This window comes from Jaculus jaculus, chromosome 4 (assembly GCF_020740685.1).
Source record: "Jaculus jaculus isolate mJacJac1 chromosome 4, mJacJac1.mat.Y.cur, whole genome shotgun sequence".
NCBI classification, from domain to species: domain Eukaryota; kingdom Metazoa; phylum Chordata; class Mammalia; order Rodentia; family Dipodidae; genus Jaculus; species Jaculus jaculus.
Window position 1 is genome coordinate 74,702,929 of NC_059105.1, and position 27,314 is coordinate 74,730,242.

At 39.1% G+C, this 27,314-nt stretch overlaps 1 protein-coding gene across 5 annotated transcripts in view; it reads left to right on the forward strand.

Annotated features, from left to right (window-relative positions):
* The window catches only part of Cobll1 (cordon-bleu WH2 repeat protein like 1), a 176,333-nt gene that overhangs the window by 140,757 nt on the left and 8,262 nt on the right, over positions 1-27,314 (forward strand). For 4 of the 5 annotated variants that reach the window (XM_045147262.1, XM_045147258.1, XM_045147260.1 and 1 more), the window contains 6 exons: positions 9,453-9,606; positions 10,005-10,079; positions 11,274-11,393; positions 17,116-17,335; positions 18,274-18,371; positions 24,671-26,232. In XM_045147262.1, the coding sequence (XP_045003197.1) occupies positions 9,453-9,606; positions 10,005-10,079; positions 11,274-11,393; positions 17,116-17,335; positions 18,274-18,371; positions 24,671-26,232 (2,229 nt within the window). The remainder of the gene's footprint in view (positions 1-9,452; positions 9,607-10,004; positions 10,080-11,273; positions 11,394-17,115; positions 17,336-18,273; positions 18,372-24,670; positions 26,233-27,314) is intronic. The other variant, XM_045147259.1, reaches the window with a different exon arrangement.

Below are 27,314 nucleotides of genomic sequence, written 5' to 3' on the forward strand. Positions count from 1 at the left end.
ATCACATGGGTTCTGGGAGTTAACATGGATCCTTAGGCTTCACAGGCAAGTGCCTTAACCATTGAGCAATAGCTCCAGCCTTAAACTAGATAGTTTTCATAGACAACCCATGTCCAATTTAGCTACTTGGAATTCCCTAGAAGACCTTAATTTTCTTTATTAACCAAAAGGCACAAATTATTCATGGTGATATAATTTTGAATGTCTGTAAGTGAATCTGGATCTAATCTGATTGGCTTCTAGTATTTATTTCAGCAGGTTGGTAGGAACAGTGTTAGACCTGACAGAAGAGATGACTTACCACATAGTGTGGGTTAAAGAGCTCCAGGCCCTGATTCTCCTATGCCATGTCTCCTTCGCCTCATCACAGTTTTCTGGTACCTGATAGGTCACTTTAAACCCCTCTGCCATTCCACTTTGATATGAGATGATCTTTCATAATCTGAATAGAGCTAGACAATCTAAGACTATCATTGCTGCAGTGAGGAATCTTAATGCAGGTTAGAATAAAGAATAAAAAATAGAATATATAAATCCTAGCAGTTCAGGACTGGGAATAAAGTGCCACCCAAGGAAAGAATGAGCGTAGACCAGAAATTCTGGACATTGGAATAGACCTGTCTGCCCCACCACAAGACAGAAATTTATTTTTTAAAAACTTTAATAACAGGGAAAACAAGTGACATTTCTACTTTTATCCCATATAAGCCAAAATCCATGCTCATACATGTATACAAGAATAAAGGATGCACATGCAAGGATACATACCAAAATCTATATGAAGTGAACTATATTTCTGGGGATTTATAGTCATTTTCTTCAATTTATGCATTATTTGTATTACATATAAGACCATATTGACTTTATGAGAAAATCATAAATTCTTACTTCATTGTTAGAAAAAAGACTGGGCTGCATAGCTTGCTACTTTGCAAATTCAATGGCTTGTGCTTCTGTGTTACATTGATATGGCATTTTAATTGTCTGAAAGTAATGGTGTTCAAGAAAATTGATTTGTTGGCTAAGTTGTAAACTGATTTTAAAAATCTTTCATTAAGAATTAAGAGGGCTGCTGTCCTGCAGATTTGAGAGCAAGCACTTGTATGAGTATATCAGAACTGAGTACTTAAAATACTCTCTTAAATTATTCTCTAGACTTTTTGTACACTGTATCATTGTAGCTTGTCTTCAACAATTTTATCCAAAATAAACCTACAAAGGAAAAAAAAAAAAAAAGAAAAGAATTAAGAGGGCTGGAGAGATGGCTTAGCAGTTAAGCGCTTGCCTGTGAAGCCTAAGGACCCTAGTTCGAGGCTCGACTCCCCAGGACCCACGTTAGCCAGATGCACAAGGGGGCACACGCGTCTGGAGTTCGTTTGCAGTGGCTGGAAGCCCTGGAGTGCCCATTCTCTCTCACTCTTTCTCTCTCTCCTCCTCCTCCTCTCTGTCACTCTCAAATAAATAAATAAAAATAAACAAAAAAAAATTTTTTAAAAAAGAATTAAAAGAGCTAAAACTTTGCTCAGTTATAAAGGAAACTCTGTCATTGGTATGTATGGTAAAATTAGGTAAACCTCATGTCAGTCATAAGACATTTTATATGATTTCTTAGTATTAGTTGGGAAAGTTCATGTTGGGGATATATGAGTTTATCCTTTAAGTGATCAAAACATTTAAGATGACTTTAAATGATTCCTTAGAACCTCTCCACTAATTCCACCCCTACTCACATGTGAAAATCATACTAAAAGCAGATATTACCCAAAAGCTCCTAATGGAACATTTAGCAATACCGTTAAAATTGGGCTACTCTCTTTGTGTCTTTTAATTTGTGTGTGTGTTTGTTTGTATATGTGTTAGTTCATTTAACACTCTTACCCAGTATTGATTTCACTGACTTGCATCTGCTAATTCAACTGTGATCAAGAAGTGAGTTCTAGCTAACCAGTGCCACCCTGCCTCAGCATGTCTGCTGAGGACTTGAGCTCTGTCTTCTGCCAGATGTAATCCCATTTAAAGAGCGGATTCTGACCTCATGCTGGGGGATTAGCTTTCTGCCATGGATTTCAACCTGACCTTGCCACTTTTGTTACCCTGCTCTGATTTTCCCTGGAGTATTTCCCTTTTCACGGGCCATAAAATTTGGTGTGGGCTCCTGCTACGGGTGCAGTCAGCTTATCAGCAGCTTTAACTAAAGTCAATAATTGAATAGCTCTAATGATTAACCAAGGCAGTTTCTTCTAGTAGGTAAAAATCTGTTTTCTCATTTTGCATGCCCTATAGACTGCAAAATAATTTAATCTCACTCCTTAAAAAAAGTCATAATTTGACCAAAAGGAATGTATCCTGATGTCAAAGTTGAAACTTCCAGCAGCCCATTTGTTCTCCTTAGAAAAATGCGGGCAAAATACTTTAAATTTACATGCTAAAATACATCCCTGTGGTCAGCACCAATATTTAACAAATGAGTGTTAAATATTTAACTTTTAGTAAAGTCCTTTATGGCATGATGAAGTAACTAAAATGTGGGGGGTTTTAGACACAGTGCACTTAGCTTACTCAGTAAACTAATCAGAGTTCAGAACATTGAGCCCTGCTGGGTTTAAGGTTGACTATAAGGAATATCCATTCTATTATGCCTCCCACTGGCACCATAGAAAGAAGACAGCCTTAAGTACCTACCTTCTTCTCTTTCTTCCTTCTTTGTTTCTTTCTCTCCCCCTTCCTTCCTTCCTTCCTTCCTTCCTTCCTTCCTTCCTTCCTTCCTTCCTTCCCTTCCCTTCCCTTCCCTTCCCTTCCCTTCCCTTCCCTTCCCTTCCCTTCCCTTCCCTTCCCTTCCCTTCCCTTTCCTTCCTTCCCTTCCTTCCTTCCTTCCTTCCTTCCTTCCTTCCTTCCTTCCTTCCTTCCTTCCTTCCATCCTTCTTTCCTTCCTTCCTTCTTTCCTTCCTTCCTTCCTTCCTTCCTTCCTTCCTTCCTTCCTTCCTTCCTTCCTTCCTTCCTTCCTTCCTTCCTTCCTTCCTTCCTTCCTTCCTAATATTTACTTATTTAAGAGAATGGCCACACCAGAACCTCTTCCCACTGCAAATGAACTACAGATGTATGCATTACTTTGTGCATCTGGCTCTATGTGGATACTGGGGAATTGAACCCAGGCCAGTAGGCTTTACAAGCAAGCATATTTGGCTTCTGAGTCTTCTATCCAGCCCTCTTACTTTATATCCACACTTTTCACTCTTACCTCAGTAATTTATTTTCTTATTTACAGACTACTTTCACAAGCCTAAAAATAGACAAAGGTCATGAAGTAGTGCCAGTTACTATGTTTGTAGCATGTATTGTGTGCTAGGCACTATTACAATTTACAAACATAATACCATTTAAATGGCCTGGTCCCTTTTTGACATAGAAATGGTTATTTTCACAGTTGAGGAGGCTGAAGCTCATGACACAAGAATGCATGTTTCCTGGATCGGCCCCTGATGCTGACTCCAAAGCCCCCATGCATTAGTCACCATTGTGGTATGCCATCTTCCAACCAGTCAGCACCCTGTGACCCTCTCTCTAGTCAGTCAAGCTCACACTTAAAAGTGCCAAGTGAACTAACTGATACATTTGGAAGCTCATAATATGTGTAAAGAATAACTGTATAGTCTAGTAAGTCTGCTTTCTAGCTTTAGGTATTCTTGGGTTTGGACCCTCTCCAAATTTTCATGTTACATACTCTACATATATATCAGTTTTCTTGGCTACAGTCTAGCCAAGAAGTACTGAAGTCTTCTAACTTAAATGCCCCTTCGTTTTCTATATACTTCCTCTAAGAGAAAGATATGTTCAGTAACTAACAAACACCTCTTCCTCAAGGTCCAGGGGTTTCTTCATATCTTCTTATAAATGACTTTCATAAACTACATATGTGACTTTTACTAGCTTACGTATTTCTGAGTGTATCTTACCTGATTGTAGTTGTTTTTTTTTTTTTAATTTTTTTTTAATTTATGAGCGACAGACACAGAGAGAAAGACAGAGAGAGGGAGAGAGAGAATGGGCGCGCCAGGGCTTCCAGCCTCTGCAAACGAACTCCAGACGCGTGCGCCCCCTTGTGCTAACGTGGGACCTGGGGAACCGAGCCTCGAACCGGGGTCCTTAGGCTTCACAGGCAAGCGCTTAACCGCTAAGCCATCTCTCCAGCCCTGTAGTTGTTTCTTAAGAATCTTTTTTTAAATATGTATTTATTTATTTATTTATTTGGGAGGGAGAGGGAGATAATGGGTGTGTCAGGGCCTTCAGCCTCTGCAAATGAACCCCAGATGTTATGCCACCTTCTACATCTGGCTTACTTGGGTCCTGGGGAATTGAAGCTGGGTACTTTGACTTTCAGGCAAGCTCCATAACCACTAAGCCATCTCTCCAGCCCCCTAAGAATCTCTTATTGTAAACAAACAACCTTTGTCCACTCTGTCTTTTAGGGTAACAAAAATATGAAGCGGTTTTCTTAAAGCCAAAATTAACATCACTCATTTCAAAACAAAATGTACATTCCTGTCAAGAATTTATTGTCATTCATTTAAGGACACAGTCATAGTTATGCAAAACTCCTCCCTTTGGACTGTTTTATACCAATTATTACCTTCACATTTGATCACTAAATTTAATGTGTTTATTTTGAGGTAGGGTCTCATATAGCTCAGGCTGGCCTTGAACTATGTAATGGAGGATGCCCTTGAACTTATGTTCTTCCAGCCTTCACCTCCCTTTCAAGGGTTTGGATTATAGAAACGTAAGTCTGTACCCAGTTTATGCAGTGCTGGGAATCAAATCCAAGACTTTGTACATGACAGAGAAACACTCTACCAACTAAGCACATTCCTATACCCCAGCTTTTAAAAATTATTTTATTTTTGCAATTTGTGTGCATGCATATGTGTATGTGGGGGGGGGGCAGGGGAGGGTGGGTGCATATATGCCAGGGCATGTGTATGAAAGGCAAGGAATAATTTTTGGGTCAGTTCTTCGTCTGCCTCATTTGAGGCAGAATTTATCACTCTCAATTGTTGCTTTGCTCTTCTTTGCTGTGCTTGTTATGGGCTTCCAGCAGATTCTATTTCTACTTCCCATTTTTCCATCAGTGTCAGTGTGCTGGGATTACATAGAAACTCACCATGGCTTCAGACTTCTTAGATGTGGTCTGTGGCTTAAGCTTGGTTACTCTAGCTTGAGCTATGAATGGTTTATCTACACTGGTATCTCCCTGTCCCCAAATGTAATAAGTTTTCATCATTAATTACATTATGGAATCTGGTGGACTGGTCATGTGGGTATCCCTCATGTCCTCTTCCCATGTCACTTTCTGAGCATCTTTAAGTCATCTAGCTCGAGAAATGAGTATGCATGTCACCAGGTTAAGTGGGTGGGTCTTAGAGGAGAAAGCTATGAAACATGCTTTTAGAGATATTCAGGACTTTGCCCTTTTCACATATCTTCCCCCAAATGTCTTCATAAATGCTACTGAAAAAAAATGTCTACCACTTACACAACTACAGTCTATCTTATTTTGACATGTTTTAAATTCCTTATCCACAGGAGTATAAATATCTTGTACAAAAATACTAGCTTGTTTTAAGACCTTTCAGCTGATAAATGAAATATATGTGTCTGTGACTAACCTGTCTTTGAGTTATGGATCCATTCACATAAATACATGAGTCCATGTATAAAAATTCCTCTCTTTAAAATTTCTTTCTTATCTGCTTTATTATACTCTGCCCCAAATTTAAAGGTGGTAATTCCTAGACATATCCTATCCATGTCATTACTGCTATTATCAGTAATAGAACAGGCCTTCATGACAGTGAATATGGCCTAAACATGAGAGTGTTTTTATTATACACTTTGTGAAAGCAACCAGTCAAAAAAGAAAGGTGGGACTCGGGGGAAAATTAATTGTTGGCATTATTTCCTACGTATGGATAACTTTAGTCCGTTCTCTGTAATGACCCAGGCTGCAAGGAGAAGCAGGGCTGTAAAGAAAGTTTTATCAAGAGAAGTAAATCCATCAGGAAACGAAACCTAATGCTGTTGAATTTCAGATAAATATTTTATATGAAGTGCAGTGTTCTTTTAGAATGTTTGAACTTCTCCTTAATGATCTGTAACGTTATGGAGATTTTTGCTGTATATTTTATTATGCTTATCAACATCAAATTAAGTAGGATGTTCAGCAATAGTTCTGTTCATCTGCTTTTTTGGCCAGTATTTCACTTTCCCTTCCAAAACATCATATGACACCCTTGAGGCCATCAAGTACTTTCAAAAACCACAGTTACAGGCCTGAAAAATGCCTCACTCTGCAGGTGTCTGTATGTCTGTGCTATGCAGTTGTGTTCTAGTAGTTTCTCATAGTCATCTTCTAGGATGACTGTTGGGAAAGCACATGTGTTGATGACCACACGTCTTCAGAGCACACAAACGTTGTTGCCGGCTGTAGGCTCCCTGCCTCCTGGCCTGCATGGGCAACCTTGCCTGCCAATTCTCCCACCCTCTGCCTCTGTGAGGAAAGGAATTTGCTACTTTTGTAAGATGTCAAGTAAATAGTTTCATTACACAGAGAAATTGTAGAAAGATTTTTGCACAATTTTATGTCCTACTTAAAATGGTCTTTAGAGGCTTAAAGTGCTGCAGTCCTCCATGCATTTCTCTCAGCTGCTGGTTGCATGGGTCCCTCTTTTGAATTCTTGCACGGGTCCTTTGAGAATGTACCCCATACCTGCCCCAGGAGGGCAGCATGCAATATTTAATCAGAACAAAACCTGGGTTTGGGTGTAAGTTTTAGCTCTTTTCTTGGTGGATTATGGAGACAGCTGAAGAGTTCTGGAAGGAGTAATGTTTTGGTAAGGGTTGGCAGAAGTTCTGACCACTACTGAGATCACCAGATCATCTTGTGTCCCCCCGCCCTTAGAGAAATAGTCAATGTGAGGTTTGTGGAGCTAATCCCCTGCTAGTGCAGACCTCACTGCTCCTGTTCCTGGGATACTCCTGTTTCTTCAGTACCTCATCCAGTCAGCAGTGATAAATAAATAAAGCCTTTTCTTCCTGTCCCCACTTTGAGGAAGGTTTTCTTTTCCCCCAACTGGCAAAATATTAGAAAATTCTGGGATAGTGAATTTGTCAAATCTTTTTGATGAGTAGTAGGAAATAAAGACTGAATATTTCTTATAAATTAACTCTCTTCCTTTGTATATATTTAAAAGATTGGAATGGTTCAAGCTATAAATATATTCCTAGTCCACATTTACCAAAGCATCTTTACAAAAAAGGCCCCAAATAATTCATTCACTCAGTGTACTTCTTAAGAAACTTCTATGAGTTAGACATTGTTCAGGAAATATAGCACTGTGAAAATAGGAACTGCAGCAGAAGTCCGCACCCTCATAGTCATCAGTTCTACTGGGAGCAGGTAGTGAATAAGTCTAAAAGCCAACTCTGTAGTATGCTAAAAGCAGTTAGGAACTATTGTGGGTCGGGGTGGGGGGGTCATGGAAAAGGTGCTGTGTGAGGAATACCATACAGAAAATGTGGAATATGACACTAAGTTGCTACAAGAGACAGTGTTAAGGGCTCAGAACAGCAAAGTAACCCTGTATATTTGGGAATCTCCTGTCACATGGGAGGGGATCCCACCAAGGCAGAGTGGCTCGATTAAGCCCCTCCAACATTGATGATGGAAATGAACAGATTGATCAAAGGACCAAATCGTCCAGTAGAGGGACTTAGGTTTGTTTTTAGACAACCAAACATCCATGAGTGGATCTTGAGCAAAGTGACAGACTGTGATGTCCAACCTTTTTTGCATGTGCATTTGTGTTGTGTGTTCATGTATATATGTTCACATGCTTCTGAAGACCAGAATTCATTGTCCAGTGTCCTCATGCGTCAATCTCTACTTTGTTTTTTGAGACAGAGCATCTCACTCAACTTAGGACTCACCAGTGGGGCTAGACCAGCTGGTCTGTAATCTCAAAGGATTATTTTACTGCCCCCCTCTCCAGTGTTGGGGTTACAGGTGTGAGCATCACACTGGGCATTCTACTGGTATTGGCACTTTCCCATTGAGCTATCTCCCTAGTTCCTTGATCTTCATCTTAATGGGACTCATTTTGCTGTTGTGTTGAGAAAGGACAGTAGGAAAGCAGTGTAGAACTGAGTTCGGCTAGAAGGTTTCTCATGACTCAGGCTATATGGTAGAAGTCAGATTAGGTTCTAGATGTTCTTAAGGGATGAGCCAATGGGGAGACTCCATGGGCTATGATGAAAAGGAGATGAGGCCAACGGAAGGATGACCATCCTTTGCTGAGTTTTGTGAAAACTGCGAGAAAAAGGCTTTGGTGAGAAGAGCAAAGGAATTTTAGATAAGCTAATGGGGAAATAGCCTTAATTAAACACAGTGCAGATAAGATCAGGGGTTAGGATGGAGACATGAGTTAGATGTTCATCAGCATATACTTAAATAATACTTAAAAGAAAAAGCACAGAGAGTGACCCTGGACACTCAATATGTCCTGGGACTGATTCTTGAGTCTCACTGATATTTGTCAGAAGATTATAAAAAGATATATGAAGCAAGCAAAACTGAGTAGCTAGAGAATATGGATCTATGGAGTGTAAGGAGTATGGTACCCTTGAGGGATGGCGAAACCTAATAGAGCTCGGTCAGCTGTGTTTAGTGCTCTGGAAGGCCAGCGCGTTCTGAAGAGTGACCACAGTTTATTTGTGGTCAGGGTCCTTGGTGATTTCCATTGGGAAACTTTGGTAAGATCAAAGGTTTGGAAACACTTGATTGGAGGGACTCCAATGGGAAAAGGAAAATTGGAGACACAAGCCAGGAACAACTCTGACATTCTCTTGTAAATGGGAGGAGCATAGGTGGTGATGGCTGGCCAGGAGGCACCAGCACTTGCTGAGACAGGATTGTCTTAAGTCTGCTAAGGGTCACCTTCTGGTGTGTGAACCTTGATATTTGGGGTTAGTGACATTGAAGGGCCTGGCTGTGAGCAGACCAGTAGAGTTTTGAGATGGTTTTCACTAATAACTTGCCACTGAAAGATGTATATCAATTAAGGCAACAGACATACAGCTAGTCTGCCCTTTGCAGTCTGATAGTTTCTCCAGATTTTTCTTTGAAAGTTAGTTTTTCACTCACTGTTACTTCAAAGTCTTGTACATTGCAGTTCATCATTTACATTTCTCCCCAGTCCTAGTCCAGTTTTCTCAAAAAGGGCCATATTTTGTGTTTATTTAAATAATCTGTCCCATGGTCTACCATCTGCATGCAATCTAGCCTCCACAAACACGTTTTGAATAAGATGCTGTTGTCATCCATCTTAGTCCATGATATGTCTGTTTTAGAGTTCTTTGCCTTGATTCGGGATTGTGTTTGGTCGCTTGCTTCTCTCCAGAGTTCCTGTGAAGCAGGCATGGTGAGGACAGGTTCTCTGCCCCGCAGTGGCACACCAGGAGCAAATGCGTCTTTGAAAAGGACCAAGCGGAGAGCACCATCCCCACCCTCCAAAACAGCACTTCAACAAAGTGATGATGGTGGTCATGTGACTGGTAATGTAATGTTTCCTGTTAGTAATCCGTTTTCTGATTTAATACAGTCGAAATGATGTGCCATAGTGTATGTCTTTTATTCAATAATAATACTTGGACCTTTAGAATAGGCTGATTATTCTCACCTAGCTGCTTTTTATATCTGCAGCACAAAATGACAACATTGTACAGGGTCTTTATCAGTTAGAGTGAGGCTATCCTCATGTGCATATTGACTCAGAAAGGTGCTGCCATGCCAGGACTAGATGCTGCTTAAATTCCTACTCTCTCCTTCCAAGCTGGGTGGTACCACAGCTTCTAGCTAGGTTAGATCCAATTGCTTAGGTAAAAATGTGTTCCTAAGGAGTTGCTTCCCCCTCCAAGTGGGACTTGCTATTGAGTTGTGTTGCTTCTTCCAGCCCTGCGCTCGCCATCAGTGGATGGAGCTACTCCAGACAGTGCTGTGGAAACACACTCTCCCAGCCCAGGCTCAGGTATGACACCTTCACTCCACACAGGGAAGTTAGGGAAGAAAGAATGCTGGGTTGTTTGAGAAACAAATCTGATCAGACTGCCCTGTAGATAGGAGAACTACAGATGCTTTCCTCTCATTGCCCAGAGTTTGTCTGATGGAACAAATCCCTTGTTATTGCTACATGCCTAAGGATTAGCCATTAGACTAAAAAAAACTGGTAGAGATAAAATTTCAGTCCTAGGCTTGGGCCTTGAGTACTGTTTGAGAACTAGTTGGGTTTTCTGTTTCTCAATATAGAATATCAGGTGGACATTTAATAGCTTCCTTCTAAGGGTGAGACACATCAGTTAGAAATACCTTGGTGTGAGTAGAAGAAAGCTTGGAGTGTGAGGGCACTGAGGTCCCACCGTGTAGAGGTTAGCACATGTATGGGAATGGCTCAGCACAAGTACCTGCGTTTTGTTACTTATATGAATGAAGCTGGAAAGTTTGGACACATCTGAACTTTAACTAGAATCTTTACATTTATGAATTTGAATTTTAAGACATATAAGAATGTTTGTTTGGGACCACAAAGTGAGTTATAGGTCAGCCTGGGCTAGAGTGAGACCCCCACCTCAAAAAATCAACAAAAAGGCCTGGAGAGATGGCTTAGCGGTTAAGCGCTTGCCTGTGAAGCCTAAGGACCCCGATTCGAGGCTCAGTTCCCTAGGTCCCACGTTAGCCAGATGCACAAGGGGGCGCACGTGTCTGGAGTTCATTTGCAGAGGCTGGAAGGCCTGGCGCGCCCATTCTCTCTCTCTCTCCCTCTATCTGTCTTTCTCTCTGTGTCTGTCGCTCTCAAATAAATAAATAAATAAATAAGTTAAAAAAAATCAACAAAAAACTCTCCACTTCTGTTTCTGATTGAAAATATGACTTACAGAAATAGTAATATTTTTTTCTGAGAGGAATATAAACTATACCATTGCATTTCCACAGAGGAAATTTAATAATGTTAATTTAAAATACATAGCAGCATTAGAATGTTCTGAAGTGTTAGAAAAAGAAGCATGCTATTCACACTTTGCTTGGTCTCTTTCTCGCCCTTTGTTCCTGTTGACCTGTTCGTGGTTATTGTGTGGATAATTGTGTACTGAGAAGGCTGATTCTTGGTCTCTGCTTGCTCTGTGATGACTAAGTGCTGTTCATTCTGACTCTACTTCTTTGGCAGAAGGTTCCCTTGACCCTGGGCTTCCCAGTCATGAGCAGTGCACTGTGCCTAAACTGGTGGATGAAACCTCACTCTCGGAGGGCCCTGGAACACCCGAGGCAGCCGTAGCATCTTTGACATGTAGGTGGTCAAGCCTTCTTGGCTGGGAAATGAGTTTATGCTGGTGAAGATGTGGTGACTTCTTAAACCTTTCTGTAAAAAATGCTTCCTAAAGAAACGAGTTTCCCCTTTTACTTGAAATTCTATGCATTTAAAATTTGCTGTTTTTTTTTAAACTTTTAATGAACATGATGAAGTATAAGATAAATGAGTGGATCTAAAGAATCCCACCTTTTCTCACATTTGGCTTCTTAGTCTTTTGAACTTTATTGTAATCTCTTATAACACACACAATGTTAATATATAATCTAATGTATATTTTATATGATATATAAAAAGAAGTTAAAAACTTCTCTGTTTCTAACCCTGCTAAGATGTAGCTTCTTTTCTATAACATTGTTCTTGGGTGATTTTTACATTTTAAAAATATAATTACTGTGTTTTAAGGTAACAAAAGTATATAATTACATAATAGTTGATACAGTGGTTATATAATAGTGTTTCATAGTTGTGTTCATTTTTGCAGTGACTCAGAAATGGCCTTAATCACTCCAAACTAGTTGTTTTAAGTTGAATACTATCACACACTGCTTATGGAAATTCAAGTTGTGTGAGTACTGTGGCAAACAGTTTGGAGTGTGGCATGTTAGGGTTAAATCCAGGCCTTTGGGTGTTCCTGCCACACCACAACCCTACCCTGGGCAGGGATCTTAGAAGTAAGATTTATAATACTCATTTCTATGTGACTCAACAACCCTGCATCTAGGTATTTTCTGAAAAAAAGTGAAAGCCCATGTACACATAAAAACTCGATGTCTATTATAGATTTTATAATTATGATCACTCAAGTTGGGAAAACATCCAAAGGGTCCTAAGCTGACAAATGGGTAAAACCATTGTAATTCATCCACATACTTGCAATATAGTCTTGCTAACTAGGACAGAAAGAAGTGTGTGTGAGTAGAAGTCATTTGCTAGAGTTGTATTTTAGCAAATAGCCATCTTGATGATCAGCAGGAAGGCTACATCAGGTGCCTAAGAGACCTGGAGAAGTTTTACTAACTTCACAAGTAAAATAAATCACTCTTAGCAAAACATCTTTTGAAAGAATAAATAGTTACATTTATTTTCCATGTGTTTTCCCCCCTAAATACCTAAAGGTATTGCCTTTTGTAGATGGAGCAGTCCTCAAACCCACTGTATAGTCAAGGATGGCCTTAAACTCCTGATTCTCCTGCTTGCAGCTCCTCAGTGCTAGGAGTACAGGATGTACCACTATGACTGGCTGTTTTTTAAATTTTATTTAATTTTATTATCAGTAGTAGTAGTAGTATGGGGATTTTTACAGGTAGGGTCTCACTGTAGCCCAAGAACCTGGAATTTACTATGTAGTCTCAGGCTTGCCTCAAACTCATTGTGATCCTCCTACCTCTGCCTCATGAGTGCTGAGATTAAAGAAGTGTCCCACCATACCCAGTGCTTATTTTCTTTTTACTTTTAAATATTGGGGGGTTTTTTGTTTGTTTCAGTAAATTTCTATTTTTTAAATATTTTTTGTTCATTATTTATTTATTTATTTGAGAGTGACAGAGAGAGAAAGAGGCAGATATATAGAGAATGGACGCACCAGGGCCTCCAGCCACTGCAAACGAACTCCAAACGCATGCGCCCCCTTGTGCATCTGGCTAATGTGGGTCCTGGGGAATCGAGCCTCGAACCAGGGTCCTTAGGCTTCACAGGCACATGCCCAACCACAAAACTTGAACTCATGGCGATCCTACTACCTCTGCCTCCCGAGTGCTGGGATTAAAGGCATGTGCCACCATGTCAGGCTAAAATATTTTATTTATTTAAGAGGAGAGAGTGTGTGCAAGCATGTGCATGCACATGTGTGCCAGGGCCTCTAGCCACTGCAGTTGAACCCCAGACACATGTGTAAAGCCAGATACACAAGGGTACTAGGAAATCAAACCTGGGTCTTCTGGCTTTGCTGGCAAGCACCTTAACACTAAGCCATCTCTCCAGCCCAATTTTTAAATTACTTTTTATATTTATATTTCAGAGATGTTATGTTAAAAATGCTTTAAGATTTTGGACACATCTTGAAAAGTGAATATTCTGTCTTTAGAGAGGTGAAACTCAGTAGTTATGATTCAATATTTGTGAAAATCATCATTGTTCACAATCCCAACTCAAATTTTTAAAAATATTTTTATTGTTTTTAATTTTTTAAATTTAATTAATTTATTTGAGAGCACAAGAGAGGGAAAGAAACAGAAGGCGGTGGGGGGCAGGGTGGTTTAGAAAATGGGCACACTAGGGCCTCCAGCCACTGCAGATGAACTCCAGATGCATGTGCCACCTTGTGCATCTGGCTTACGTGGTTCCTGGGGAATTGAACTGAGGTCCTTTGGCTTTGCAGGCAAATGATGCCTTAACTGCTCAGCCATTCCTCCATTTTTCTTTTTTTTTTTTATTGTAGTCATAGAATTTGGCTGATCTATCCAAACTTAATTTTTCTTCAAAGCATAGGAGAAACTACTGGTCAAACTTCAAAGTTGAAAAATTCTCTTGGATGATTTGAAGTTTTAGGAAGAATCATTTCCTTTTCTAAGACTTTCAGTAAAAATTATTTTCAAATTAATAAAAATATATACCTAAGCAATACTATATGACGATTGTAACTACCAGGTGATGAAATACCAGAAAACTCAATTAACGATTTTGAAGTCTGCAACTCATCCATAATACATTAATTAATTGGATTCATTTTTGTCTGTGAGAGCCATAGGCTTATAGACAAGTGTGGCTCTCAGTGCTTGTGATATAGACAGGAGAAGAAGAGTTACTGATCAGGGTTTTGCTACATGTTACCTCAGTCTGTCAGTTCAATTTCTAAGGTAGCTTAATATATTAAAAAGCCTCAATCACTTCTAAAACATCATGGCTTCCCATTGGTTGGTATACAGCTTTCACTTGGCATGAATATACTATACTACATAAATGCAAAATGCTATTATTATGTACATAATATTGTGCAATGACATTCTGATGACTAATTATGTCATGATGCTGTAATATTTGATCTAAAGCCTATTTCAAATTTATATGTTTTAAATATTTTTCTAGAGAAGCATGATTTTCTTAACAAAATAATCACCATTAACCACTACCACCCTCTGGTGTTTTTTTTTGTTTTGTTTTGTTTTGTTTTGTTTTTTTTTTGGTGTGCATGTTGGTGTTATTTTAAAAAGAGTCTTGCTAGGCTGGGCTGGTGGTGCACGCCTTTAATCCCAGCACTTGGGAGGCAGAGGTAGGAGAAGGTTTGAGGCCACCCTGAGACTACATAGTGAATTCCAGGTCAGCCTGGGCTAGAGTGAGACCCAACCTCTAAAACAACAACAAAAGTGCCTTGCTGTACTACCCAGGCTGGCCTGGGACTCCTTGTAGAAGTCAGCCTCCTACCTCAGCCTTCCAAGGTGCTGCATCAAGACGAGCTTCATATTTGTTTGCTAAAGAAGTAAAAGTGATACATGTTTCCACGTTACTGGAGAAAAAAGTAAAAGAAATATATGTTAAGTACAATAGATTGTTTTTAAAATGCTGAATGCTCATTAAATGTTACAGATGTAGTGAACATTTTAATTCAGTGGCCTATCACCTTATCACTGTTCTATAGATAAAATTAAACTTCATTTAGATGCTATTGTGCAAATGGAACATCCAGACCCTAATGCTATGGTTTAAATTGACTTTTACAGCTAATATTGATAAGAAGTGTGTACACTTAACTGCTTAGCATGTCTTCTTTTTTTACCCTGCTGCCATTAGTTATTAGTATAAGAAGTAACAATAAAAATTATTATGTGGGGCTGGAGAAATGGCTTAGTGTTTAAGGTGCCTGCTTGCAAAGCCTGAGGACCCAGATTCAATTTCCCAGGGCTCAAATAAGCCAGATGCACAAAGTGGTGCATGTGTCTTGAGTTTGTTTGCAGTGGCTATATGCCCTGATGTGCACATATTTTCTCTCCCTCTCTTTCTTTCATAAAATAAAAAATATTATCCAGTGAAATATGAACCACAGCTGTTTAAAAAGTTGTACACACAAACTTACTCATGTAAACCCAAACATATTAATATGGAATGACATTTAAATATAGTAAATGGGAAAATAAAACCTAGGTTAAAACATTGCACATATCTTCCTACTTATGTTAAGGTGACAAAAAGAGAAAAGGAACTCTGAGTATGGCTATCAGCTTATGTATGTAGTTTGTACTTGCTGATAATATGTGAAAAAAAAGTATCCAAGTTGCTTCTGCAGATGAAATTATGAGGAGTTTGGTATGGTGGTACATGACTATAGTGTCAGCACTCAGGAGTAAAGACGGTATTTTGGGGAGTTGGATGTGGTGGTGAAAGCTTATAGTCTCAGCACTGAGGAGTAAAGATGAATTATGACGAAGTAGATGTAGTGGTGCAAGCTTATAGTCTCTGTACTCAGGAATAAAGCATTTAATAGCAGCCTGGGCCACGCCAAGACCATCTCCACAAAAATAACCTCACAGCAAATCAAAAGGGCTGGAGACGTGGCTTAATGGTGAAGATACTTTCCTGTGAAGCCTAAGGACCCAGGTTTGGCTCCCCAGAATCCACATAATCCAGATGAACAAGGTTGCACATGCACACAAGATGGCACACACTTCTGTAGTTCAAATGCTGAAACTAGTAACCCTGGTATACCAGTCCTCCCTCCCCTCCTCCCCTCCCTCCTCCCCTCCCTCCTCCCCTCCTTTCTCCCTCCCACCTTTCTCCCTCCTCTCTCTCTCTCTCTCTCACACACACACACACACTTTTTCTCTCACAAATAAATAAAGTAACAGCAAAAGCACCTGCATTTCATCCTGCTGATGCTGGTTTCTAATTCCATCTGAGTAGCTGAGGCAAGAGAATTGCAAGTCAAGTATACTGTAAGCTATAGACAGGTTTCGAGGACATTTTAATAAACTTGTCTCAAAATTAAAAAAAATAAATAAATAAAGGAGTTGAGGATCTAGCTCAGAAGCAGTGCTTGGCTCGCATGCCTGAGGTCATAGGTTCAACCCCTGGCACCTCAAAAGAAAGAAGGAAGGACAAGGAAACAAAGACTGTGGCAGCAAAAGTTCATGTTCTCTTTTTTGATCTTTATTTTCCTGTAGTTAAAGCAGTCATGGTGAGCAGTTTTACCAGTGCTCTTAGCCTGGCTGCACAGTGACACACCTTACGAGCCCCAGGTGTTCTCTTGGCGCCAGTCTTTGCAGTTCAGATTCAGTGGCTGTAGAGCGTGTATTCGTATTTCCCAGAGTCTCAGTTACCTCTCGGTAACAGTGCTGATAGCCTCTGAGTTAGGCTGTTGGTGTACTTGCACACAACACAGAAGATAATGTTCTGTTGGTTTCCACTGTAGCATATCATTGAGTTATTTCATGAACCTAATATCATGTAATTAAAATATATATTCATAAGTGAAATAACATGGGATTTGTGAGGTTAAATAACTTTCTATGTATAAAACTGATTTTTGGAATTATGAGTCTGAAATAATCAGGTTATATGTGCACCAGATTTTTAACGACTAGAAAAGTATTTCAGATGAGTTGTGAGCTACATTTTAGAGTCACTCTAATTACTGTGTTAAGTACTCCTTCCTTACTAGGGTTATGAGGTAAATTAGTATTTAGGATTATACTATATTTCTTTACAGCTGGAATAAGCTCTGATTACAGTCTTGAAGAGATCGATGAGAAGGAAGAAACACAAGATAGTTCTGAAGATCAGACCAAGCATATTTCACTAACATCACCTGGCACCCCTTTAGTATCTGCTGATAGAATAACTATAGAACGTGAATTTCGCATCACGGAAGGAGAGGCCTCACATGGCTCCAAGGAAACAATCCAAGATCCCAGCAGCAGAGATGGACAGTAAGTAGTTCATGAATCCGAAGTGCTCCTGCTGGTTTGTGTGGTTAACACTACTCCTCTAGAGAGAGCTTTGATATTTTAACTACAAGTATATTTGGCCTATTGGTTTAGATATTACCCCCTCATTATCCCTATAAAATTCTTATTAATAAAGTACCTGTCTTCATGTAATTGTGTTCAAGTAAAATTAAATTCAAGGATCTGGTAACCCATGCCATGTTATTTGGTATGACAAAAGTTGAAATTTTCATTTGTATATGGAGTTTTCCTATTGTCCATTTGACCTGACTGAAAACATTGAAAATTCAAATTTCACAAAATGTATATGAAGGATTTTCACTAATGGGGAATGAGAAAAACTCTGCATATTAGACATGAAGTCAAGTTGTCAGCATTAGGTTCACAGTCCACTCTGTGATGCAGACACATGTAGACCACTCATATTCTGTTCAAAATACAATCCCCTCTGTAAAGAAGAGTGTCTAAGCAGAATAAGCTACCTTTATCAGAGGGTTCCTATACCTTGCATGGAATTGTCTCCAAATGAAACTTTTCTGTCTGCAGCAAAGATCAGAGGGGTAACCAAATATCCTGATTTCTGTAGCTGACTTTGTCAGACACAATACTGAAATGTTCCATTTTATTTCTCTTTAAAAATCAAATAGCCACTAATAACAAAATAGACTCTTTTGGAAAAATAACCATTTTTCCAAACTTCTTCCATCTTTCTTTGTAAAGACCACTGTATGGAAGCTAATGTTTCATAGCTGTATTTTTTCAGTCTTTTTTTATGCTATTAAATTTTTAGCACTTGGCAAAAAAAGGTGATTATTTCAGCCCATCTGTCTTTTAAAATGATTCCCTGTTGTTGTTGTTCTTTTTCTTTATGATGTGTCTAAACAGCCTTCCCATATCACTTGCAATACCATATCTTCCAGAGTGCCACATAGTACTACATATGGTACAAGCAATGAAGACATGATAGTTGACAATGGAAGAAACTTGAAGTCATTGGGCCAAAACCAAGAGAATAGTGGTGAGTTACATTAACACCAGTGGCCAATGCTGTCATGGACTGTGATTTGTCAAGAACTATTCTCCATACCTACTAAATTATTTGATTGATATTTTGACTCCTTTAACACCTACCTTACTGTAAGTGCTATGGGAGCTAATATTGATCTTGTTTTATGGATAATGAAGCCACAAAGACATCAAGTCTCCCAACTAGTAAGTGATGGATGTAGGAATTGCACTTGGGCAGTGTTAATCCACAGTGTGCTCCTAGCTGTCGTGTGCACTGCTGTTGAAGTTGTTCACTCTTTAGAGGTTATCTAACTGCAATCTTGGATCTTAAAGCTCTCTCCTCCTCCATGCATCTATTGAGGATCTGCCCTCTTTTTAAATCATAATACCTCTCAATTCCCTAGTGCAAAGGCCGTTTTGCTTCATATTCAAGTTACTACATTTTGGATGAGATTTGTAGCCTGGTTTTCAAGATTCACCACTATCTAGTTATGTAACTTTGCTACTATTTCTCCATTCTCATCCCCAAATCAAGAGAGTCTTTTTTTTTTTTTTTTCTCATGATGTGTGGTCCATTGAGTTCTGTCATTGGCCTGGGCTCATGCTGTGTTTGCTTAGAAAAAAAAAAAAAAATTCCATCTGTTTCATCCATTCAGTTCTTATCCAAATCCTTCCCTTTCCTCTATTTTGTTACTTAATTGCTAGAAGCTAGATTTTTCTGTATTCCTGACTCTTCAACTGATTTGGACAGTGTTATATTAGAGAAATTAATCTGTAACTTCATGTGAAATCCTCATATCATATAACAAACTGCTGAGCCACACTTAACATATTTAAATAGTATTGACTATATAAAAAAGGGTACAGCAGCAAATTTTCCAGCACTGCCCAATGATATTTTGAGGAAGAAAAAAAAAGGAAGGAGCTTATTAGTACTTACGGTCCAATATATTGACATCCGCTGTTTTTTAAATATTATATAAACAGATATTAAATTATATAAACACATATTATAATCCAATATGTTAATAACTGTATAAATATTCATAGAAAACAGATCTATAATCGATCTATAATATTCATATTTGAGAAAGAAATGGATAGTTCCAGTGTTACATATGTGTTTATGAGTGTGTATATGTAGATCCTGCACTTACTGCAAGATTTTGCATTTAAACTTGAATGTGAATCTGATTCAGTATCATCCTGGAATACCATGTCAAGAAGGTCTAAAAGTTATTTTCTGTTCTTTTTCTATTGACTCATATTTTCACTTTCTATACTGTGGTGGTAATAGCATTTCTAGTGAAAAATCATGCCATTTCTTGGGGAACTTTGTTTGTTTTGCTGCACCAGGAATCACACACAGGGCCTTATGCAGCCAAAGCAGGCCTCACCATTGAAGTATCTTTATAGCCCTGAAAGCTACCACTTGTGCTAGGCACAGTGGCACATGCCTGTGTTCCTAGCATTCCAGTGGCTAGCCTGTGTTACACAGATGAAACATGCCTCAAAACCAGTCAATTCCTTGTTTGTTTAAAAAAAAAAGAAAAAGAAGAAGATTCTTTGCCACATTTCCAAATATGTTGGCATCAGATTAGTGCTAGAATTTCAAGTTAATTTCTGTAATATTTATTTTCACATGCTATGCCTTTGTGAACTTATATAACAGCGGATGTCAACATATTGGACTGTAAGTACTAATAAGCTCCTTCCTTTTTTTTCTCCCTCAAAATATCATTGGGCAGTGCTGGAAAATTTGCTGCTGTACCCTTTTTTATATAGTCAATACTATTTAAATATGTTAAGTGTGGCTCAGCAGTTTGTTATATGATATGAGGATTTCACATGAAGTTACAGATTAATTTCTCTAATATAACACTGTCCAAATCAGTTTTATCCTCAGTTTAGATCAGTAAGTGGAAGGAAAAACAATCATTTGTCATGTTGTCAGTGCTGGATTTTTATGGGGAAAGGACAGAACAGTGCAAATACTACCTCCTCTCCCTCTACTGGTCTTCCTCAGGAATGGTCCAGCCGTTTGTGGATATGTGGTGGGTGTCATTGTCTGGTATGTACTATGAGAAGTTTAACAAATTCAGTGGTGATGCTAGGTTCTCTCCCTGACCATCTTTGGGAACATTTGTGAAATGTTGATGAGAAATTCAAAGCTAGACACTGATTAATAGAGAAACTCACTGAAAATATGGAAAACTGACTTTTGGAGTTTTTTTTTGTTTGTTTGTTTTTGGTTTTTCAAGGTAGGGTCTCACTCTAGCCCAGGCTGACCTGGAATTCACGATGGAGTCTCAGGGTGGCCTTGAACTCATGGTGATCCTCCTACCTCTGCCTCCCAAGTGCTGGGATTAAAGGCATGCGCCACCACGCCCGGCTTGACTTTTGGAGTTTTAACACCAATAAGTTAGTGTTTGTTGAGGCAGGATAGTAAGGGAAAATTATGGAAACATGTAAAGGGCTTTAAAGGAGCCTCTAGGCTGAGGAGATGGCTCAGAAGTTAAAAGAACTTGCTTAAAGGAGACTCCATCATAGTCTGCGCAGTCTCCAGCTGAGAGGTAAGAATTTCAGCACAGTTAACATTTTCTGTGAAGGTTGTAGACATAGAGATAATTGTCTTTTCATATGTAGGTATTTTTTGTTAAAATGAACCAGGCTTAAGGCCTGAATGGAAATGACCATCTAGGGCCTCATTCCTTTTCCATTTTCTGGGATTCTCAAAGACTATTAACTCTGTTTACAGTAAAGATTTACTATTACCTGTATCCCTGTGATCTAGAATTTTACCTTATCAATTGTAATCCTGTCTCTCCCTACCACTGCAGAAACTATTCTGGGATCTCATTTACACTCTTAATCCTTTGAAGATAATAAATTCAGAGCCCTCCCAAATACTACATATGACTACTATAAAGACAATGAAGTGTGACTGTCTCTTACAGAAGCCCACACCCATGCTCTGGGATGTGTCTTACTTTCTTCCAGAGCACATCTCTTAACCCCCATGCTTAATATCTGTATTATATTTACTGGTGCAATCTAAAATTTGTTTATGCATAGAAGCCAAGAATCTTGATTTTTATCTGAGTCAAGGTCCCTAAAAGTTTAAGAGAACTCCTTGGCCTGCTGCAAGCAATTGCATGGAGCTGTGTTTATGTCCCTATCGCCACTGGCATGTTTCTGTTATATGAACTAGAAAGTACCTGTATTTGGTGGGAAATGAAAAATAATGCCAAGAAAAGGAAATATATTTAGATTCATATTCTGCCATCATAAACCATTTTCTAAATTTTTCTGTGCTCATCAGTTTTCAAAGTACTGTCTTGTCACAAGCCAAGTGAACTAAGTAGAAACATGTGTCTTCTCTGACTCATAATCTTATGTGTTCTTAATTTTTAATTCAACAGAAGCTAAGAAAGTCACTTAAATAGAGGATACGTAATCTGATAATCTGTTTCTTTTTAGGAGGAATATTTATAAATTCTGTTTCAAAACTGAAATTTAATATAGGCATCGTGCAGTTCCACAAAGAGTATTAACTCTTATACTAAGTAATTGTGCAATTAAACAAAGTATTGATGTAGGAGTTTGGGATTTAGGGATGGTCTGTGAACCCCAACCTTTGGTCCTTTGATTTTAGCAAAGAATTGATAAAATGAACTCTGAGAAGAATATGAATTATTGAGTTTTTTTAAGGAGGAATCATGAATTATGAGGTTTATTTTATGGAGAATTAAGATCCAGGGAGAAGCTACCTGAAAGACTCAGAAGAGAATTCTCCTCATTGCCTGGCTGGAAAGAAAGAAGGGAGACAGAGAACCTCCAGTCCAGAAAAATCCCCAGGGGCCACAGGGCTCTGGAGGAGGTACATACACACACATGTAGAAGGTGATGCATAAGAAGCAAAAGATCCCCTTCACATAAAGACCAGAGGGGATTAAGGAATAGTGAAGGACTTGGAGATCAAAGAAAAATCATACATATAACAGAGTGAGAAAGCCCCCAAAAGCAAGACACACATAGACAGCAAGCAGGAAAATACCTGGGCAAAAGAAGCACTCTCCCCTTCCCATCCTGGCTAGGAAGGGTACAGACAGATTTATAGCCATGTCCAGGCAAGTTCATTAAAAAAAAAGGATAAAAAAAAGTTCATATCCACATGTTAACCTCCTTTATAGGGATCATGCATTCAATGTGGGTGAGCCTCGTTAACAGGCTCAGGTGTGTAAGGAGAGACCTGATTGGTTAGTTGACTCAAGGACCTGACCCCCAGGAGGGTCAAGATTTGATTGATTCATGAACTGAAAGGGTGGACCCAGAAACGTCCAAGATCTAATTGGTGCATGGACCCAGGGGGCTGACCAAGACAGGCTGAGTTGAGGGAGAAGCCAGAAGTTTTTATTGGGGAGTGTCCCTGGAAGCCATATTGGATAAGACAGGAACATATGGGAGTTCCAGTTTGCCAGGGCAGGCAAAATGGCATCTCCTTGTTCCCTCTTTGGGCTCCTGTCCCTGACTAACCACCTATAAAAAGCTATCTTGCTCCTGTTCTCCTGCAGTGAAACAATGTGGAGATAGGGGTTCTGGTTCTGGATCCCCTACTCTCATGGGGACTCTGTGTTTCTACCTCTTATGTTCACTTTGAATCAACTCTTGCTTTGCTTGACTCTCATTAAAAAAAAAAAAAAACAGGCTACTTAGAGAAAACTATTTGTATATAAGTTTAACTGACAGTATGATCTCTCTCACACACTCAAGGGAATGCTTTCATGTAGCTTATCAACTCTTAGACAATCTATTTGTCATCCTCTTTTTAAGTAAAAGTGGTTTATGATAAAACTTGAGAGAACATCTCAATATCCTTTTATGATTTGATCATCTCAAGGCTCTCAGTTCATCTGAGCTGTGCAGACTGTCTGAAAAGGAAGATATGAGGGCTTTGAAGATGTAGACCAATTGTTATGCAGGAGAAATGAGTTAGTAGGACATTTGTGTAGATGGGCTAAATGTAAATCCTTTTAATATTTTTTAATACTAAACTTATTTTTATTTGTGAGAGACAGAGTATGGGCATGACAGGACCTCTAGCCTCTGCAAACAAACTCCAGAAGCATGTGCCACTCTGTGCATCTGGATTTACATGGCTACTGGGGAATTGACCTCAAGCCAGTAGCTTTGTAAGCAAGTGCCTTTAACCACTGAGCCTCATTTTAATATTCTTTAATGACAAGCTATTAAGTACATAGTGAACATGGCACTCACATACTTCCAGAGACTTCCTTCAGTTCTTTCCCATCTTGTTGGTAATTAGAAGCTATTGTTTTAGTAACTCAGATAAGAGCAAATGAGATTTCTACTAAACTAGAATCTATAACAATCATGCAGGGGAAGTGAGAGGGCAATCATTCCTTCTTTAGCTTCTGAATCTATAAGAGGAAAGTTTTTTTTTTTTTTTTTACCATAGTGACAAGTAAAAATCAAAACCATAATTGTGTTTATTTAGTTGAAATCACAAATCTTATGCTTAAAACAAATATCTCCCAATTAGCAAGGAAGCCCAGTTAACAAGTCCATTTAACTCCTAAAGCTTAAATGTAATGTTTTCTGTTATTTATCTTAATGAAAACTGAGATTGTGCTGGAGAAATGGCTTAGCAGTTAAGGCACTTGCCTGCAATCCAAAGGACACAGGTTCAGTTCTCCAGGATCTGTGTAAGCCAGATGCACAAGGTAGTGCATGCATCTGGAGTTTGCAGCAACTGAAGGTTCCGGAGCACCCATTCTCTCTCTCTCTCTCTCTATTTGCCTCTTTCTCTCTCTCAAATAAACTAAACTAAAATATTTATTTAAAAAACCAGATTGTTTCAATGCTAGGTATGAAATTTTAAAACACTAGATGCTACAGAAAAGTCTAAATAGAAGAAAAAAGTAAAGAGCCAATTTCTGAATTGGTCAACATTATTTATTAGTAATAATAATGGAAAAGAAAGTTTGCTTAGAAGAAATATAAAATACATACTTTCATATACTTAAACAAAATGAAGCTCAGGGATTTTCTCATTAACATGAGTCCACATGAGTAATGGATTTTACAGACAGGTCTCTGAACTGTACAACCTATATTGTTTTCTCTGCATGCCAGTAGCTACATTTACATAATTAGCTAAAAATTGTCTGAAGTGTTCAAATCACCCAGCTATAGATGGAGGCAGACATCGGAAATTGTAGTTTTCCTACTTTAATATATATACATATATTAATATGTGTGTGTAAGACAATATTTTTCTTTCAACAGTTCAGAATGAAATCATGGTCACTACGACAAACACAGACGACCATGTGAAAAACAGAGTAAGGAGAACAGGAAGTATGGACAGTGAAGGCAGATATAAGGATGTGGACCTGGACATTGACACACATCTGGGCTATTCTGCATGTAGAACTGATAACCTGAAATGTCCCAAGGAAAGCCACCTCACAGCATCACCACCACCAGATCAAACACTGAATCAACTCAGTGCAGCCAAGACAAAAATGCAAGATGCTGCAATTCAGGCAACCCCTCCCAATAACAGTGTTGATGGGACTCACCAAAGTCATCATTTGTCTGACATCAAAGTTGATGAAAGTGTGCAAACTTCAAGTAGTAACAAATTGATTCAACATTCATCTGTAATGCTACAAGATTCCAGAGATACCTCAAGAGAATTCAGGAGTCAGAGCACCCCAGTGCATTCACCAGATCGACTTGTGATAAAAGATCATGTGTGTGCATATGGCAGTTCTGACATTTTGTCTCCTGTAGATGGAGCAGACAGAGACCCAGCCTCCTACCTGAAGAACTTTCCACTGTACAAGCAGGACTCCAATCCCAAACCAAAACCTTCCAATGAAATTACAAGAGAGTACATACCTAAAATTGGGATGACTACTTATAAAATAGTGCCTCCCAAGTCCCTGGAAATATTGAAAGACTGGGAATCAGAAACCACAGGGTATAAAGATGACCAAAAGATAGCTGCTGCAGGACAAAAACACACTCCTGAGAATATGAAGGAAGGCACCACACAAACAGAAGACTGCATTCTGGCTGTGGGCTCACGGGAGCCACAGCCCAACTTGACCCCAAAGCCCAGCTTGAGAACAGAGCCTCAGCTGCACAGAACTGTGAGCGCTCCAGGTGGTGCTGTGACGAGTCCTCTCAAGCCTCCCAGAGTGACTAGAGACACTGGCACCATTCCTTTTGCACCAAATTTGGAAGATATCAACAATATTTTGCAATCAAAATTTAAATCCCGGCCTGCAAATCCTCATGCCAAACCAAGTTCATTTTTCTTACAGATGCAGAAAAGAGTGTCAGGCCACTATGTGACATCTGCAGCTGCCAAGAGTGTCCACACCACCCCTTCTCCTGTCACCACAGAGCAAGTCAACAAAGACCTGGAAAGGAACCCACTGTTTCCTCCAGAACAGATTTCTTCTCCATTGAGTGAAACAGCTCACCCTGCCCCAGTGCTCCACCTCACAAAGACAGGTGGTTACATGACCACCCAAAAGTCTGCTGAAACCTCCCCTCCTCCCATAGCTCCCAAACCTGCGCCGATTCCCGGCCATCAGGCTACTGCACTAAACTTGAAGACTCTGAAGACATTTGGGGCCCCACGACCATACTCAAGTTCTGCCCCTTCACCATTTGCCCTTGCTGTGGTTAAAAGATCACAGTCCTTCAGTAAGCCACATTCAGAGTCCACTAGTGGGGAGCCATCTGCCCAGCAGCCTCCAGTCAAAACCAAGGATGAAAAAGCATGTCCAGTAATGAGGTCTGCAGATACCCCATGTCATGATGAGATGGATAAGGTAAATGCAACCTTTTTCAATATAAGTAATCCAATTCTAATACAACTACTCTGAAATAGGGGGGTCAACAAGCACATTGGTTTTCATGTTGCTAAATTCTAAATTCCTATCATAAAGAATGGTAATACTTATATTCCAATTACTTACTCTGATAATTATAATCCATATACCGCCAAGGTATTACTACTGGAGGGTCATTATATCATTACCAAATATCTAAAAGTTTCTTTATTAATACACTAGCATAATTTATTAAAAAACAGTTATGACTGTTTTCTTATATTTGGCTAATTTGTTTTCAATTTTTCTGGATGTTCTTGTTTATTTTTGCTCCCTCCTTTTATAGCACTATTTAACAGCTAAATAAGTAATTTTATTTGATGAAGTGAACAGTATGAAATAATAAAGTAAGTGTTTTTCATCATGCATTTCCATCATATTCACTCAACCTCAACTAACCAAACGTTTTAACATATAACTAATTTAAATTGAAAGCAGTTTTAAAATGTGCTTTTCTGAATGCTGTGACTTTTGTTAATTCTGTGCCATCCATCCCCATTATGTATGTATTCAACAAAACCTTATCTCACCTTGGTAGTTTACAAAAAGAGTGCTGTTGCCATGGTGATTTGTCAATTTAGGGGCATATTTTGCTAGATTTAGATAATATCCTCAGAAGAAAAGATGAAATTCACATTGAGAATCATGGTAATCCACCAGCAATTAAAAAACAAAAACAAAAAACTTTATAAAAAGAAAGGTGAAGCTTTTAAAGACACCAGAGTCTTTTCTTTTAAATTTATTTATTTGAGAGAGAGAAAGAGAGTGAGTGAGTATAATGGGCACCCTGAGGCCTCTTACCACTGCCAACTCCACATGCATGTGCCACTGTGCATCTGGCTTCACATGGATATGAAGGAAACAAGCGTAGGCCAACAGCCTTTGCAAGTAGGCGCCCGTAACCACTGAGCCATCGCCCCAGCCTGACCAGCAATTCCTAAGAAATACTTTGTGAGTGTTTACTCCTGTGGTGTTTAAAGAATACATTCCTGTTTGGCCATTCCAGAGGCATTTTCTACTCC